Source organism: Amblyomma maculatum, chromosome 2 (genome assembly GCF_055883805.1).
Source record: "Amblyomma maculatum isolate TAMU_Amacu chromosome 2, ASM5588380v1, whole genome shotgun sequence".
In the NCBI taxonomy this organism is placed as follows: Eukaryota; Metazoa; Arthropoda; class Arachnida; order Ixodida; family Ixodidae; genus Amblyomma; species Amblyomma maculatum.
The window spans coordinates 120,757,653-120,773,668 of NC_139345.1; the positions used below are offsets into that span (position 1 = coordinate 120,757,653).

At 45.8% G+C, this 16,016-nt stretch overlaps 1 protein-coding gene across 1 annotated transcript in view; it reads right to left on the reverse strand.

Moving 5' to 3' along the window:
• Positions 1-10,363: 10,363 nt before the first annotated feature.
• The window catches only part of LOC146199729 (retinal guanylyl cyclase 1), a 195,452-nt gene continuing 189,799 nt past the window's right edge, over positions 10,364-16,016 (reverse strand). The window contains exons 19-20 of the mRNA XM_084592806.1: positions 13,549-13,563; positions 10,364-11,479 (exon numbers count right to left, since the gene is read on the reverse strand). Coding sequence (XP_084448932.1) covers positions 10,870-11,479; positions 13,549-13,563 — 625 coding nt within the window. The 3' untranslated portion in view covers positions 10,364-10,869. The remainder of the gene's footprint in view (positions 11,480-13,548; positions 13,564-16,016) is intronic.

A 16,016-nucleotide genomic window follows, 5' to 3' on the forward strand; every position in this document is an offset into this window, starting at 1 on the left:
GCGAATGCGCGTTTTACTTTCAGGAATGGACGCGTATCGACGATTCCCCGCCATACTGCGGGCCGCCTCGTATCCCTCGTTAGCGCGTGCATCTTGGATAGCAACTCAGTGCTTGTTGCCCGTCATTTCCTCCAGCTCCCATCACCAGGGGCGTACTCGGGCTGCCCGGCATCTCGATGGCGACGCAAGTGATGGCCTTAAAAAGCTCGTGAGCACACTTCTGACGAACTCTAAGCATTTTGTTTTATTTTACTGGATGATCACAACTTGGCGCGCAATCGCATTCGGATGGCGTCTTGGTCAAAAAATTGAACTCGTTTTTAACGAGCGTTCATCGAAATTAAATCAGGTCTTGATGCCGACCTGTCATTAGCGAAGTGGATGCCTGCAACAGGCTGATTCCAGACGAGCGAACTCTGACTTAAGTGACCAAATGGAAAGCGTGGAAGGGAGTAGGGGTCAAGTGTGGTGCGAGAGATGTGAGTGGCAGAGGCTGTGAGGTGTACTCTGTATACTAGAGAGCGTTTTCCCAGGCGCTCTCTAATAGTAGTACATCGGACATCGTGCCCGATGTAGCAACCGCAGTGTTTGTGCTCTGGCGTCACCGATAACTCACTGAGGCTCGAGGAAGCCCTGCCCGTGCAATCTACTCAGCGTTACAGAACATACGCTTGCTCATCTGGAAGTACCTGTCTGTCCCGCTCGTGTAGCAGATAGAGAGGCGCACTTTCTGCTGCGCTAGTACAACCGCTTTAATAGTGGGCATTACGGCAGCCTAGTACGGCAAACCTGGCTCCCCCTCTCTTTCCTGTCTTTGGTAAGTTGTTTCAATATTCCTAAACCGCCTGGTTCCTTAACTGTACTACATGGGTATATACAGACACTTTTCTCATAAGCGGCTGGCTCCGATTTTATGACTGTTTGTTGTTTTAGACGTTGCTGCGCTTTTACGTCATTGTCTTCAAAGTGTCGAGTTTGCGGCAACTATTATCTATTTATACACAATAAAACTGTCTGTTTTGCAATCGATTCCACTGCGCTTTGTTTACTTCTTCCGGTGCGCAAGTCAGCTCCGCATAAACAGTTCTTTTTAGTAACACATCTACTTTCTCTGGCTTGGTTTCCATAATTTGATACCTTGTGGAGGTTCGGGGTGCCAATTTATGTTCCAGACATAGCCCTCTCCGTTTGATCCTTGATGACCAGCTTTCAGTGCACTGAGTCAGCTGACGACTTCAAGGGCTGCCACCTGAACATAGGCCACTACCGGTCTGTACTCGATCGAGGAAACAGCCCTCGACAACGACGATAGCGTAGCCCATAAAACGGTTCCTGTTCTTATACAGCAGCCCCGACCGACCAATTTTCGAAAGCATCCTCAGTGAAGATAAGAAGCCTGGCTTGATCAGCACCGACGAGTAGCAGCCTTCTACAACTGGGGCTACGCATTGAGGCTCCAGAAAGTATTACTTGCACGTGATTCGGCTGCTCATACGTGGTATGAAAAGGTCTTAACGACAATAAAGGAATTCAATAAGGAGCAATTGGAGCTATCCGCAACCGCTATGAAGAAACCCATTCGGAAAAAACTACAGAAAATTGTCTGATGTTACGACCGAATTTCTGCGCGGTTTTTGACGGGAAACCTGTTGTGACAACAGAACATTCTGTATTAACATCAGAAATTTCTGTTGTTACAACAGAAAAAGTGCTACAAAACTACAGACAACAGAAATATACTACAGAAAAGCTACAGAACTACAGAAAAGTACAACAGAACTACAGAAAAATCTGATGGATACGACAGAACTAAATGATATTTTGCCGTATTTTTGACACAGTTCTGTAGTTTTTTTCGACTGGGAATGAAGAGCCGAAATGCTCCTCCAGTCCAAGACCGATAAGTTGGCCTATAAGAAATAAAGCGCCTTTTTCGTCGCGCTAACTTGACATGATCGAGGAGAAGAAATTTGTGAAATTTTTAATGCGTGATTTCAGAGTCGCTTTTTCAGGCAACCGGAGAACTCGCCGAAAACCATGGCCGAAGTTGCAAAAGAATAGTCCACCATCGAAAGAACCCTTGGGGCACCCGGAATCAACAGCACAGCTGCCCCCTGCAAGTCTGCACAGTTTGCCCTAACACAGAGAATCCCACCAACGAACGTGCGGGACGTTACCTATGAAATACTTTGGGAGGAAATTCGTCAAATGTTGCCGTCTTCGCAGTCTTAGCTAGCCAGCTTGTCAGTGTCGTACGCGAAGACGTGCAGCAAGTGTTTGGAACTCCAACTCTGACGGCAACTCTGAGAGGACTGTAGGCCAAGAGTTGTGGCGCAGTGTTATGTAGCTTGGATCCTCGACAAGACGCACCAAACCCTCGCCGTTCCGTGTGAGAGCGTCGACTGTTTGTTCTCGTTCGGCCCACTTACAACCGATTCGCAATCTCCTGAAAACTCGGCGTCTTGATAACCGCTGACAGCCACTTCCTGTGCCTTCAAAACTGCGTCGTATTCGGGCACATCCTTTGACAATGCCTATACAAGCGTATGGGACTTCACAGTTTCTCCTATCACACACCGCGATCGCAGCCCGAAAAGCGACCAATTGGGGTCTGAAACTGCTTGTATCACATTCAGTGCTTTGCTAGGCCTTAATCAAAGTCTTCTTAGCAGCAATTTTTTAGCTTCATGTCAAGATACTGCAGCTACGAAGCGCCTACTTGCGAAATTCCCCCTAGCCGATGTAGGGAAAATTGAGAAAAGCTACCTTTGAACATTAGCCTGCCTCAGGGCGAAATAACAATGATCCACCGCACCCGACGACGAATGACGATGCTGCATTGATTACGAGGACGCCACGCAGTGATGACACGACTCATGTTTTAAACGGGTACGCCCAAAAAGATTACACCTACGCGGCTAGGTACTGTCATGACGACTTGCCCAATCAAAGTAAAAACAAAACAAAACCAGGAGACCAAACTAACGCGTAACTCGAGAACGAAAGCTACCGATATTAAAGTCGCTAAAAGAGCCGTAAACCATTGATCTAGTTGACACACGAGCAAGTTATATTGTGAAGTGTGAAACGTGTGCCACCAAGCTCAAGATGAAGACGACCATTTTGGACGGTCCATAAATCTGCACCGCTGGAGGCGATACGCAGTGCAACAGACTGTTAAAGGACGTACACACCTTGCGACCTTCGTAGTGCGGCATCAATGTTCCCGCTACGTAATGTTAATTTTAAAGGTGGACTGCCTTAATGGGCCCATAAGGCGATCACTCAAGGCTGATTACGCTTTCTGCGGAAGAATCCGTCCCTTAGAATATAACCTTGGAGCATAACTCTGCTCTGAGGGCGCGCATAGAAAGTGACCATTCCAACCCGCTCCAGGAATGCTACGAACGGCGAGGCCATAATCGAAGGGAGCACGGAATTTCTTCTAACCCGATAAATCGGCATCGAAAGAGACGTCGCCCATTTCTGGAATGGGAATGAGAATTGAATACAAATTTTTGGAATGCAATGTAATGGAGAGAAGTGTGATAAGGTCTCTCTACGAAATCACCGAAACATGAGACGCGTTCGCCACGTCCCTCAAAAAAGACGCTCTCTTCTAAGACTGCACCCCTACCCTCGACATCAACTCTGTAAAAGCAGGCAACGGAGAAGAGCAGACACGTCCTCTTATTCACTGTACTGCGATGCGCTTTTCATCGCCATCAAAGGTCCGGCAAACCCCAATCGTCAAGTACCGTATTTTAATTGACAAACGCGCCAGCTTTTTCCTTCAGAGCCCCTTCAGGTGTATATCGATGCGAGGATGCCAAGCCACCCAGAAGCAAATAAAAGGAATGACTCGCGACGACGTCATCCAGATATTGAAGAGTTCCTGTGCTGCACTGGTTGTTCTGGTGAAAAAAAAAAAAAAAAAAAAAAAAGACATTAGCACACTTCGATTATTCGTCGACATACGAGGCCTAATTGCTATTAATACCTCAGAGTACAAGTTCCAGGTGAATGTGAATCACGGAAAAAAAAAAATGTAAATGCACAAACAACAACAAATTTGAGTTTTCTCTGTTTATTAAAAAACAACGACCAAAGAGGTGTTAGCTTCAAACAAAACAGTTAAGCAAGTGTCCAACGCTGTGACAACAGATAAACTCATTTTTAAACATTTAGTAACACATCCCATGAGAAAAACCGTAACGTGAGATCTACAACAACCACTTTACTTCTTCAAGCATCCAATACCTTGCCATAAAAAAAGTGTTGCTGCCGAGCCTTCTTAAATGGCTGCAAGCCTATACACCAAATGAACCTACCAGGTGAGGCCGGTAAACCCAGTCAAGCTGCTCAGCACGCTCACTTGACCAGGATAGTCGCTAGGGAGTGCAACGCGAATGCGACTTTGTGTTCGTTTCAAGACCAGTTTCGAGGATGTGTGAAAGGACTGGTGGAATGACGCGGGCTTCTTTCATTGCATAAGCCATTTACAGGTGCTGGGGCAAAGGAAAAAAAATAAGGCTGCTTCATTTCGCGAAGACGGCAAGGCTACAAAAATCTAGCGAACGCGCACAACTACAAGTAGGCACACATCTGCATACTGATTTATTGTAGTCGCTGCGCACGCGTAAGGAGCTTCGCATCTGTTCGACGCGTGTAAATAGACTAAACAATCTTGGGTTGTCCCGACATTCATTGAATGACAAGGACCCACATGCCAGACTCACGGAATCATCTCTAAGCCTTTGAACGTGAGATCAGTTTGTCATCGTCCAGTTTATTGGCTATTTACTATTACGTTAGGTATTGAGATTCACCAGCGAGTCGGCCTGGGGAAGCTGGCCCCAAAAGTTCATCCTGAAAACAGCGTAAAACAACGGTACACAACTCTGAATAATGAAACAGTACAACGCGCTTCATTGTTTACTTTGTCCTGTTGTGTTTTCAGAATGAGCATTAAACTACTAGTCAAAATCGACGCCTTTTTTCAAATACAAAGTAATCTTACACCAAGACTTACCGACGGTTCTGTGAGTCAGGCCAGCGGTGTATTCGTACGGCTATTTTTGTTCACACACAAAAAGTGTAAATAAAGATTTACAACACATATTGTTATCACACAGCACTTGAACGACACTGAGAGCCATATAAAGGCGCGCATATTATTTGAAAGGCCATAAAGTCCGACAGGAAAAGTAGTGTTCGCCACGTTCTACAGCGTTCAGTAAGTCGCGAATAATGTGTCCAAAGGTAGGTATAAACACTGAATGATGACACAAAGAGGCTCACATGCACAACGAATATGTATATCGAAGAAACATGAACGAGATCTCTAACGTGGGAACACACTTCCGAGCTTTGAACTTTGAAACGCTCTAGACGATCAGCCTCGAATGGGGGCCGACAGTGACACGGTTATGAGGATTGACCTAGGTTTGTCGCTGACGCGCTGCAAAAGCTCAATGAAGATGGCTGGGATGGTAAGTGGTAAGAAACGTTGTTCCAAGATTTAAACGATAACTATCGGGACTATGAGCGGCACACTGTTGCACTAAGATCATTGGAACCAGAGTTCCCATGTTAGGCTACGACCATAATGCAGTAACTGTTAAAGCTTCGCGATTATGTTCGGTCAGATGGCAATCACAAACAAGCACTCTAAAAAAAAAAAAAAGCATTTATATTATTACGAGATGTTTTTCTGTTGACACAGTGATATTTGATTTAGAGGCACTGATCCGCAACTGTAAAGGTCATGTGTGGTAAGCTGGCGTAGATTTGGGTTCCGAAATAACTGGTGGTGACAATAAGCCACTACTTGATGGACAAGAGACGAATGAAAATGAATAAATGAAAAACAACAAGCATAGGAGTCCTGTAAATCACATCACATTCTTCAGTTTCCTTCTTAATGTAATGTCTTCTGATTCATAGTTCAGGTAATTACTTCCATACACCCAGAAATTACAGATGAAAGCTTGCGATATACACTCAGTCATCGTAACGTGTAATTTTAGACAAGCGCGCGTTCTGAGTTATTCTGCACAGCAATCCTCCTCTCCTTTATCTTCAAGTGATCAAAATTCAATTTTTGAATCTCCCCTGAAAACAACGCCAAAACAGTTCGTTTAAATCCTCAAACAAGATTTCAGATCAAGTGAAAGGTTGCGGTAATGCAAAATGAATATGTTGCACAAGCTGTATATGGTTAAATTTTATATAGTTAAATTTTCGAGTCTTTTCTAAACTTATGTATAGTCGTGAATAAAAAAAGTCAGGATAAACGATTGGTGTGACTCTAGATTAAAGCGGCAATGACTCACTACGCGGCGCCACAGTTCGCGAAATCTCCGGAACCGTTCTCATGTTTGCGGTAAGGAGAGGAGGAAGAGTAGGGGGGGGGGGGAGGTAGTGTACGGGGACGGGACTACATGAAGCCACCTTTACCAAGTGCCCCTTTGCTCGAGAGTCAAACTGTTTTAGTACGGCCATGTAATTTATAACGCCTGTTCTCGTCTCGTCCCGACGTTCGTGGTGTACTATATCAAATGTCTTATGTGTTTGCTCTCTTGCTTAACCAGCATCCCATAAACCGCTCTACTTTCGGCGAGTATTCCTTATTTTCTTATAGTCATTCTGCCGCAGTGCGGTCTAACCTGTTACTAACAAAAATAACAGCCAAACAACGTCTCCCATAGCCCGAGTCGCTTTGGGACGTTAAACCCCACAAACCAAACCAAACCAAATAAAAACAAACAGCTATATCTCAAGCTTCAGCGATCGCCCACGGAAGAAATCGTATATTTAAAGAAAAAAGAAAAAGGGTGAGGGGGAAAGAGATGGCAAAAGAGTAAAAATGAACGGCCCTGAAAGTTTATTGAATCTATTTAATACTGTAAAACGGAAATAGACGGGTATCCCGTAATGAGCCTGTTCGTCACCGCAGCGCGACGCAGTGTCCTTTTTGCACTCCGCCGCTTCTGCTAATATTTTTTACCCACGACTGCAGAAAGTACTTTTTGCCTGTGGACTCACTGCAACCGCCCCCAATCCCTTGTCATCATTCGAAAGTTTCACAAACTGGGGCCACGACCGCATTGTATACTGATACTTGTCAAGATCCATTCCATGGCTTGTTGCTTATAGGTTGGTGCCGCACTTTAAACTAAAGGCAGTTATACAAATGCTGACTGCCTATCTTCTGAATCAGCAGTGACTAGCAGCGATAGAGAAAAAGCACGAATGACGCTACAAAAAAAAAAAGGCAATATGAAATCCGGTTTTGAGGTCCTCCTTTACAACGCTCGTGATATTTTCATTTGGTTTCGTGTTTCGAGACCACCATGAGCTCATGAATACAAAATTTTATAACTTAAATCTCATACCTCATGCGGACAGATGAACGAACCGCTCAAAACTGCTTATTACAGTGAAGTGCCACCCGACGTTGAAATCGGAATATAAGTTGTTCGATATCGGCCTATTTTTTTTCCTCCCTCTTAGTTATCCACTAGCAAACAAGCTCGCTTACAAAATTTTATAGCGTAGATTCTCCTACCTCATGCGGGAAGATAGACGAGCAGCTCAAAACTGCTGATTACATTCGAGTGCCACCCGACGTTGAAATCGGAATATATGTTGATGCCACTTCGATATTGACCTATTTTTTCCCCCTCTTCGTGATTTACTAGCAAACAAGCTAGCTCGCTATTCGCCGTTGGCTCAAGTCCAGTGACCTCGGGGCAGTGTCGTCACTCAATCCAGTCCCAAAGAGCGCGACAGACACTACTATAATGAAATCAAATTGTAATATTTTTTTATTATATGTCTAGAGCACCTGCTCGTTGACATTAGAAGGCTCGTGTTTAGCTTAGATTTAAGAGCAGATGACGCAGAAAAGTTGAATATAAAAATAACTGACTGAACCTGGTGTCAGAAAAGTTGTACAACTAGCTTGGGTTCACCTCCCCCCTCCCCCTCCCCTTACCCTCACCGCCCACTCCTAGTCATCCTCTTTCGCGGTGTCACGTACTGCCAACGCACAAAGATGGAACGAGTGCAGCTGGGATATAGCTTTCAGATTTGTTCAAACGCTCCGTGCCGTGGTTTGCTTTCTTTGAGTTCAAAGCCTTATACGGTTTCGAGAGTTGATAACAAAATACACATCGCACGCAGGAAAAGCGAGTCTTCGCTACCACGGCTGTTATGACGCACAACGTAATGCCCAGATTGCAAGCTTAAGCGCAAAACCAAGCTGCCAAGGCAAAAAGTGTATGTGCCGGGAGCTGGATATTTGTTTTCAGGACGGTGGCAGTAGGAATTAGGTATTACAAAACTTACTCTGCCTGCGGGGCTAGCAGAGGGTGTCCTTTTTTTTTTTTTTGGTTTTGAGATGTCATAGGGGCATTTGCTGCGCTTGTTTAGAGTACTGATTATAAATCAATAAACGCGTATCAGTTTCAAGCGCCAGAATGGTACAGAGGACGGATATATATACACATGGGTATAGAGCTGCTTTCAAGTGAATAGTTAAGGAATGTTTTTACTAATGATTCATCAATCATGTCTTGCACGTTTTTGCAGCAGGAGGAGGAGAAAAGGAGGATGGAAGGCAGGGATGTCAACCAGAAAGAATAAATTCCGGTTAACTACCCTGCACTGGGGAAGAAAAATGGGGAATTAAAGGGGGAGGGTGAAACACAGTAAAGAAAGGAAGGTGAAAAGTAAACAACCATTACAACCAGCAACGACCACGCAGCCAATACCTAAACAAGAGTAAGATATCTTTTCTACTAGTATGACTAAGGGGGCAACTCAGGCACTTATCAACTGTCCTGTCGATTTCATAGGTCTCAGTGACTTCCTGACCCCACTTGTTCTTGTAGCTCGTAAAACATGCGCGTAGCAAATATATATTTATTTATTGAGGAACACTTAAGCTCCCCTTTTAACGGTATGACGCAACATCATTTCTAGCTCCCGTCGGCAACATTTCCTGCATATCCTCGTTCGCCTATATGAAATTTGCCACTCGATTAATCACTAACTTATTAATATGTGCAGCTGCTATCTCGCGCATGATATCTATAAAGCGCCGTTATGAGGATGTGTTAGGAGAGTACCTTCGTGGTTCAGGGTTAGTGTGATCGATTTGGGGTTCAAAAATTCGCTGCAGGTACTTAAAGCTCTCTAAAGTGCTTTAAGGCGAAACCCTTTCCTGCTACTCTTCGCACTAATCTCCCTTCTTTTTCTTTTTTGCCTCTTTTTCGCACGTTCTATGCTCAATTTTTATGTATTTTGTGCAAATTCGATGTCCGTGGCTGTTTTAACGTCTGCACATCGATGTCCTTGGCTATTTTGACGTCTAATTGACTTTTTTTGGCCCTAATTAATGAATTAATCCACATCAATAAAATTCTGCACTCAGATGCACTTTTTTTCACCCTGTGCCTCAAGGAGCCATTCTTTTACTCATTAGTCAATCCGTCTCTCAACAATGACGGTGTGACTCCCTCCGCGGGAGCGAAAATCCTGTCCGCACTGTTGTGCCTATAAACGTTTTTGCCTTAATAGCGGTAAGTTCAACCGCCCCCCCCCCCCCCCCCCCTATCTCACTCCCCCATCTTAAATAAAAGTACAATTTGGCAGTGCTTGCCAACGCAGCCTGGTCATGTGGTCTCTGACGTCATACAATCGGGCGACCAATCCATGCCTGGCCATGACACGGGCATGGCAACAATCACTAGTCTGGGGCATGTTCGTGATTTTTCATTCACAACGCCGACGCCGACAACGCCGACGTCGAAATTTCTGGAGAACAGTGCCTTTGGCGCTGTTCCGTTCAAGCTGCGTGAAGAAACACCGTGCGTAGAAACGCAGCAAAATGATCAATCAGAACTGTTTTCCAAAGCCCGCTGGTGCGGTTATCCGACAACCACTCCTAAATTTGCCGACACGCATGTGGTTGCGTTGCGACATAGAGAACGGTTGACGTTATATTCTTTGAAATCCAGAGAAGGGTCGATTTGTGCAGGAACACTTTCTCGGTGGCTATAAAAGAGAGAGAAAATACTTCTAGCTTGCCCAATAGTAGCGGCGCAGCGATGAACGCGAACTGACTGCGCAGCCTTTGCTCGTTCGCTGTGGTGTTTACGGTTCACCTCCTCTTTTTTTTTTAATTTTACAGAGTTATCCTATGTGCGTCGCAACATGTGCAATGGAACATTAAATTGATAGAAACGCTTTGAGCCGCTGCCTTCTTTATGCATTTCCCAGCATCCCCCTTCTTTCTCCCTCCCCTCCCCTCCCTCCTGTGCCTTGTGGCACACGGTCGAATAATAATAATAAAAATAATAAAAACAGCCAACCCGTAGTTAATCTTCTTAAGAGTAAAAGGATCTCGGCGAAATAGGCTTTGCGAGTCTCGAAGCTATCTACTGTCGCGCTGCGCTCCTGCCAGAAAAACGACAGGGGAAAACGCAGTTGTGTTTTGAATAGTCGCTGCGCTTTACGATCGTTTTGTTCGGCCGAGCATTTCTCCTACTGTAGTTTCCCGCTTTTCCTCTAAGCCTTTTAAGCTCTCTTAGTGCATATACAGACTGCCGCAAGCCGTCTGTCGCAAGACAGTTGGGGCGCCACAAGGACCCGCCGCAGGAAACACAGAAAACGTCTTTACAACGTCACTTCACTGGTCTTCATTTTCGTCGGAACGTTGAGTTAATCACACACATTCCGTCGATGCACATAAACCAGCCAGGCTGGCTTGAGTGTTCTGCATACCATCCTCGGCGCTTAGGATTCAACGAATATTCACAAGTGCAAAAACACATTTACAGCGGAGGAACGGTTCAACTGTACTTAAACGTGTTCAGTGTCACTGGGGGATGACAGCTGCTTCAGCGAGCTGCAACTGTGCCTTAGCCACGAGGACTGCGATGGGGACGAGTTTCTCGTGGCCGGCCAGGAGGACCTTTCCTCCGAGTCTTTGCCGCCCATACCAATGGCGCTGGCTGCTCCGAAAGGATCCTCGACGGACAAGTCGTTCTCGGGCCAAGATGGCTGAGCCGCTGGTTCGGACCCCTTGGCAGCCACTTTGTTGCCCTTCTTGAACCCTCCACTGCTGGCGCTGCCGGACGATGGAGAAGCGACTGTTCGGGGAGGAGGGTCGGCAGGAAGTTTACTCTTCTTGCCGCTCCATGCTTCTGCGGACGCCGTGTTCCAGGAATGGCACGGACTGACGGGACTCAGGCACGGACTCAGGCTATCCGGAAGACAGATGTCGTTCGCCGACGCGACAGAGGGCCGGCCCGTCACGGCGTGTACTTCGGCCACAGACGTTGGGCCGCCCGCTCCTCCGAGGGCGTCGATAACCTTGTGGCCGTATGGGGAGAGCGGGGATGGCGGTGCGTCCAGGATGTCGTCCGCTTTCTTTCGACCCAACGCCTTGAAGATCTCCTCGTCCTTGAACCTGCCCCATCAAGCATAAAACGTATCCTCTTATTTGACTGTAACCTGAACCAAATTGGCCATGTCTTAAAATGTGAGGTATACGAATGCAACTGTAAAACGAAGTAAGCCCCGGATACTGAGACTCCTTTTGTTTTTAGGAAGGTATAAAATATTAGAAGATACTGATATGCGCACTGTAGAAGTACTTGCTGTAGGGTTGTTGGTTCATACTATACATCGAAACGGCACAAAGGACGCTAACACAGGAGTTACAGAAAGGCACTCTTTCTGTCGCTATTCTTTCCTGTGTTTGTGTCCTTTGTTCCATTAAAACTTATGATATGCACACGTTGATAGGAACGGTTTAAGCTTCGTATTCGTTGCTAAATTCTGACCTCAAACTTTTTTTCTAGTTTAATAAAGACTAATTACTACTGCCATAAAAAAACAATGGCGTGTGTTTTTGAAAATAGTTGTTTGGCAACTGTGGAGTATTGTAAGAGACTTTTACGAACATACTGATAAAGGTGGTCTAAGCTTCCAATACGCTGCAAGATATTACTTCTGAAGTCCGCCGTGTGTTCACAACGAATATATCAGGCTGTCATAAAGATCAATAGGGCGGCGCGGTTTTTTGAAAATGACAATAGAGAGTTTTAGAATAGGGGGCCCCAAGCTTTGGGGCCCCCAAGGAGCTTGGGGCGTCGAAATGCGCATGCGCAGAACGTAAGGCGCGCTTGGGGTCTTGGGTTAACGCTAGGGGCAGCCCCTATTTTTCGGAAATAGCGTTCGCCCCAAGCCGCCGTTGGGTCGCTTGGGTTACGGCAACATGGCGGCGACCGGCCAAGCGGCGGCCGCTCGCCTCGGCACACATTCGTCGTCACCGCTCCATGGTGTCACGCGTTCATGGCAAACGAAAGGCCAACGAAGCTTATGCTATGTCTCATGATGCCCGCACCACCAAATTTTAGCAATAAAACGCCCTATATTTTCTGATTGCTTCCGGATTTACCGAGCTGCTAGGCCTAGCGAGTTCGCCTCGTTCGGTTGCCATGGGGACCAGACGGCAGAAAGCGCGGAAGGTTCAAATGAGTTTTCCCGGCCTCGGCCTGGATTGACAATTGGCCGATTTCGTCTTGTATGACAAAAACAGTTTGTATAACTGGTAGTTTTAATATAGTTTTGTGCAATAGTAGCACTTTTTGATTAACAAAATAGCGTTGTTGGCTCTTATATATTTAAATGCTTTTTCTTGGTTTACCGTCGTGGCGCTGCAATCGACGAACGCAAGCCCGGCTCCGCTGTGTCGGGAAAACCCCTATTCTAAAACTCGCCGCTCGGCTAGCACGTTGCGCCGCCGCACGCTATTTCCTTGGGGGCCCCAAGCCTTGGGTCCCCCTATTCTAAAACTCCCTAATAAAATAGAATCCTGCAGCGGCAAGATCTGCGGATTGATTGGTAGCGTGAAGTTGTGAAAAATTTCATTCAGAAATTCTTTTCCGCAAAACGTCCTAAAGCTTCTGGGCATGGCGCTTTCTTTTGCAACGCCCCTAATTTATAACCTGTCTCAAAATGAACGATTAAATATACGCTTTTTGCAGGAAAACCCTCCTGTGTTCAGTGCAGACATGCACGCCAGAATAATAATATTGTTTTAAATGTGTGTGTTTCCTTGGTCCTTGTTCGGGACACCTGTATTCAGCACTCAATTCTTGCTGATCAATTTGCGGGAATTAAATTAAACTATTGAACCGAACAACAAAAAGCCTGACTGTGTTGTCATGAGGTATGATGGGTTTAAACGAAAATACCGAGTTCCATGACAGAATAGACGTGAAAGTTTCGGATCGTTAAACTTCCCCGGGCGAATTGAAATTGGTGGTCCGGACCGATCCCCGCATCCCTAAATCAGCAACACCTCTAGAGAGTGTACTGTCTTGCTATAATCAGAAATCCAGATCTAAATAAATATATTCGATTGAAATCACTCCAGATGCAGTGGTTCAAGGAGGCGTGGTCCGGACCACCCATTGAAATTCGCCATAAGTGATGAGCGCCGGAGAGAAACAAAATTGTTACTATACTCACCCATGGTTGTTCCAACTGGCCGCATAAACAAAACAAGAAGGCGGTGTTAGCTTTACGCGTTCAGTTCATGTCTCCAGAAAACATCCGAAAGGTAGGACAAAGGATTGGCAGTGTCCGGTCGTCACGTGCACACATAGCTGCATGAAAAGACAATAGTAAGTAAAGCTTTCCTGCATCGAAACATAACATGCAGGTATCAGATATTTCTCTATAAAGGACTAACTGTGACGATCGACGTTTTAACAGGACAATGCTGCAGCTTCAGATTTTATTCAAGTAGGATATCATGACACGAAGCGTTTAAGGCCGACACGTGTCGTATAGGCATTGGGATCACTGCAGTGACAGTTACAGTGCCTCCGGCTTCGGTATTCCGTGCAGCAAGTCGTTGTAAAGAGCCATGATCACTCCTTTTTGGCTACGCTTGACTCCAGCGTCCTGCATCTGCCCGAGGGCGCGGAGCTAGCTGCTCGCACACCTTTGTCGACTTACCGCGCAAACTAATCGTCCATTTTACCCCATTTCATCTGCACATACAAAATGTATAGATTCTCATCATGCACTGCAGTGATTAAAAAGCAATAGGGAAGAAGAAGAAGGAGGAGGAGGAGAAGACGAAGCCCGTCAAGAGGAGCAAGCAGATATGAAAGACGCCTGGAATGAAAAGACAGGAAGAGAAAGAAGAAGGAGGAGAAAAAGGAGTCGGTCAAATGTAGCAAGAAATTCGAATGACGCCTAGAAGAAGAAGACGGGAAGAGAGAGAAGAGGGAGGAGAAGAAGAAGCCGGTCAAATGGAGCAAGAAGATTCAAAATGCGCTCTAGAAGAAGAAGACGGGAAGAGAGAAGAGGGAGGAGAAGAAGGAGCCGGTCAAATAGAGCAAGAACATTTGAAAGAGACCTAGAAGAAGAAGGCGGAAATGGGAAGAGGGAGAAGAGGGGGTAGAACTAGCCGGTCAAATGGAGCAAGATAAGATTAGAATGGCGCCTAGAAGAAGACGGCAAGAGAGATAAGAGGAAGAAGAGGAAGGCGAAGAACCCAGTCAAGTGGAACAAGATGATTCGAAAGACACTAAGAAGACGCGTTGAATCACCGATGACGCCATACGGCTTGCGGCCAGTGTATCGTCTACGAGAACGTTCGAGTCAGAGTTTTGTGAACAATCCGTTTGGTAGCTTTCGCTATGCATATCCAGGCTTAACCGAGTTAAGCCGCCATCACGCAGGCCGCCATCAATTTTCCTTTCCTGCTTTCTTTTCCTTTCTTTCTTTCTTTCTTTCTTTCTTTCTTTCTTTCTTTCTTTCTTTCTTTCTTTCTTTCTTTCTTTCTTTCTTTCTTTCTTTCTTTCTTTCTTTCTTTCTTTCTTTCTTTCTTTCTTTCTTTCTCTCTTTCTTTCTTTCCTTCTTTCTTTCTTTCTTTCTTTCTTTCTTTCTTTCTTTCTTTCTTTCTTTCTTTCTTTCTTTCTTTCTTTCTAACTCTCCTCTTTCCGCAAGAGGTTGAGGTAGGGACTGAGCTATGAGCCAGTTGGCAGGCCCGTGCATTTGTCTTCTTTCCGAGAGTCGCAGCAGCAGCCGCACAATTTTTCCTGCCACGCTACGAATCCTTCCGATCAAACCCGAGCCGAAACTGGAGTACGGCGGTGGCTTCTCGACCGGTCGAACTGCATACGCTCTCGCGTAAAATGCAGCCGCTAAATGCATTCCTGAATAAAAAAAAAGCGCCAGGTATGCCATGCGTCGCAGGAATTTCGTATCTATGCTTCGTAACTCAAGTGGACGGGAGGACGTATACAATGGCGCAGTGGTATCATCCTCCAGTTCGTCTCGAGATCGAGAAAGACGCCCAAGAATTCTGCTATTGCCATCTTGCTCTCCCGGTCGAAGTGACCCAGCTGCTGCACAGGGAGGATGGTACCCTGTTCCGGCCATAAGCGCGTTGGCCTGGCAACTTTGGCAACAGATGGCCCATATGAAGAGCTGCGCAGGTCGCGAGCAAGCAGTACCGAACAAAACGGCAGCGCGACAGTCGGAGCGGCGCTAAAAATAACAAGAGAAGAGCGAAGTGCTAGTTCGTCCTCGCAGGCATCTAGTCCTCTTATCATGTACTTTCAGTGTTGTTTCACAAAGCTAAGAAGACGAGAAAAAAAAAAAAGAATCAGAATTAAAAATGAACAGACAGTTTGCTTCCTGTCTGTGGGTGGCATATAGAAAAAATACAATAAATAGCCCAAAAAAGCGTCATAGAGGCTTCAGAATGGTAAATAGTAAAAAAAAAAGGAAAAAAAAAGATTTACCCCTAATACCTGGGCCAAACAGGAGCAACAACTGAAGAACTTTGCCGCCAAATGGAGACCCTGATCCACTAGTCCCGTAAGACCGTTGTAGGAACAACTATCCTCATCCCCTTCGGTAAAACATCCTCCTTCGCCATGCAAAACGTGCTCGAAGAACTGCTGGACACGAAGAAAGCA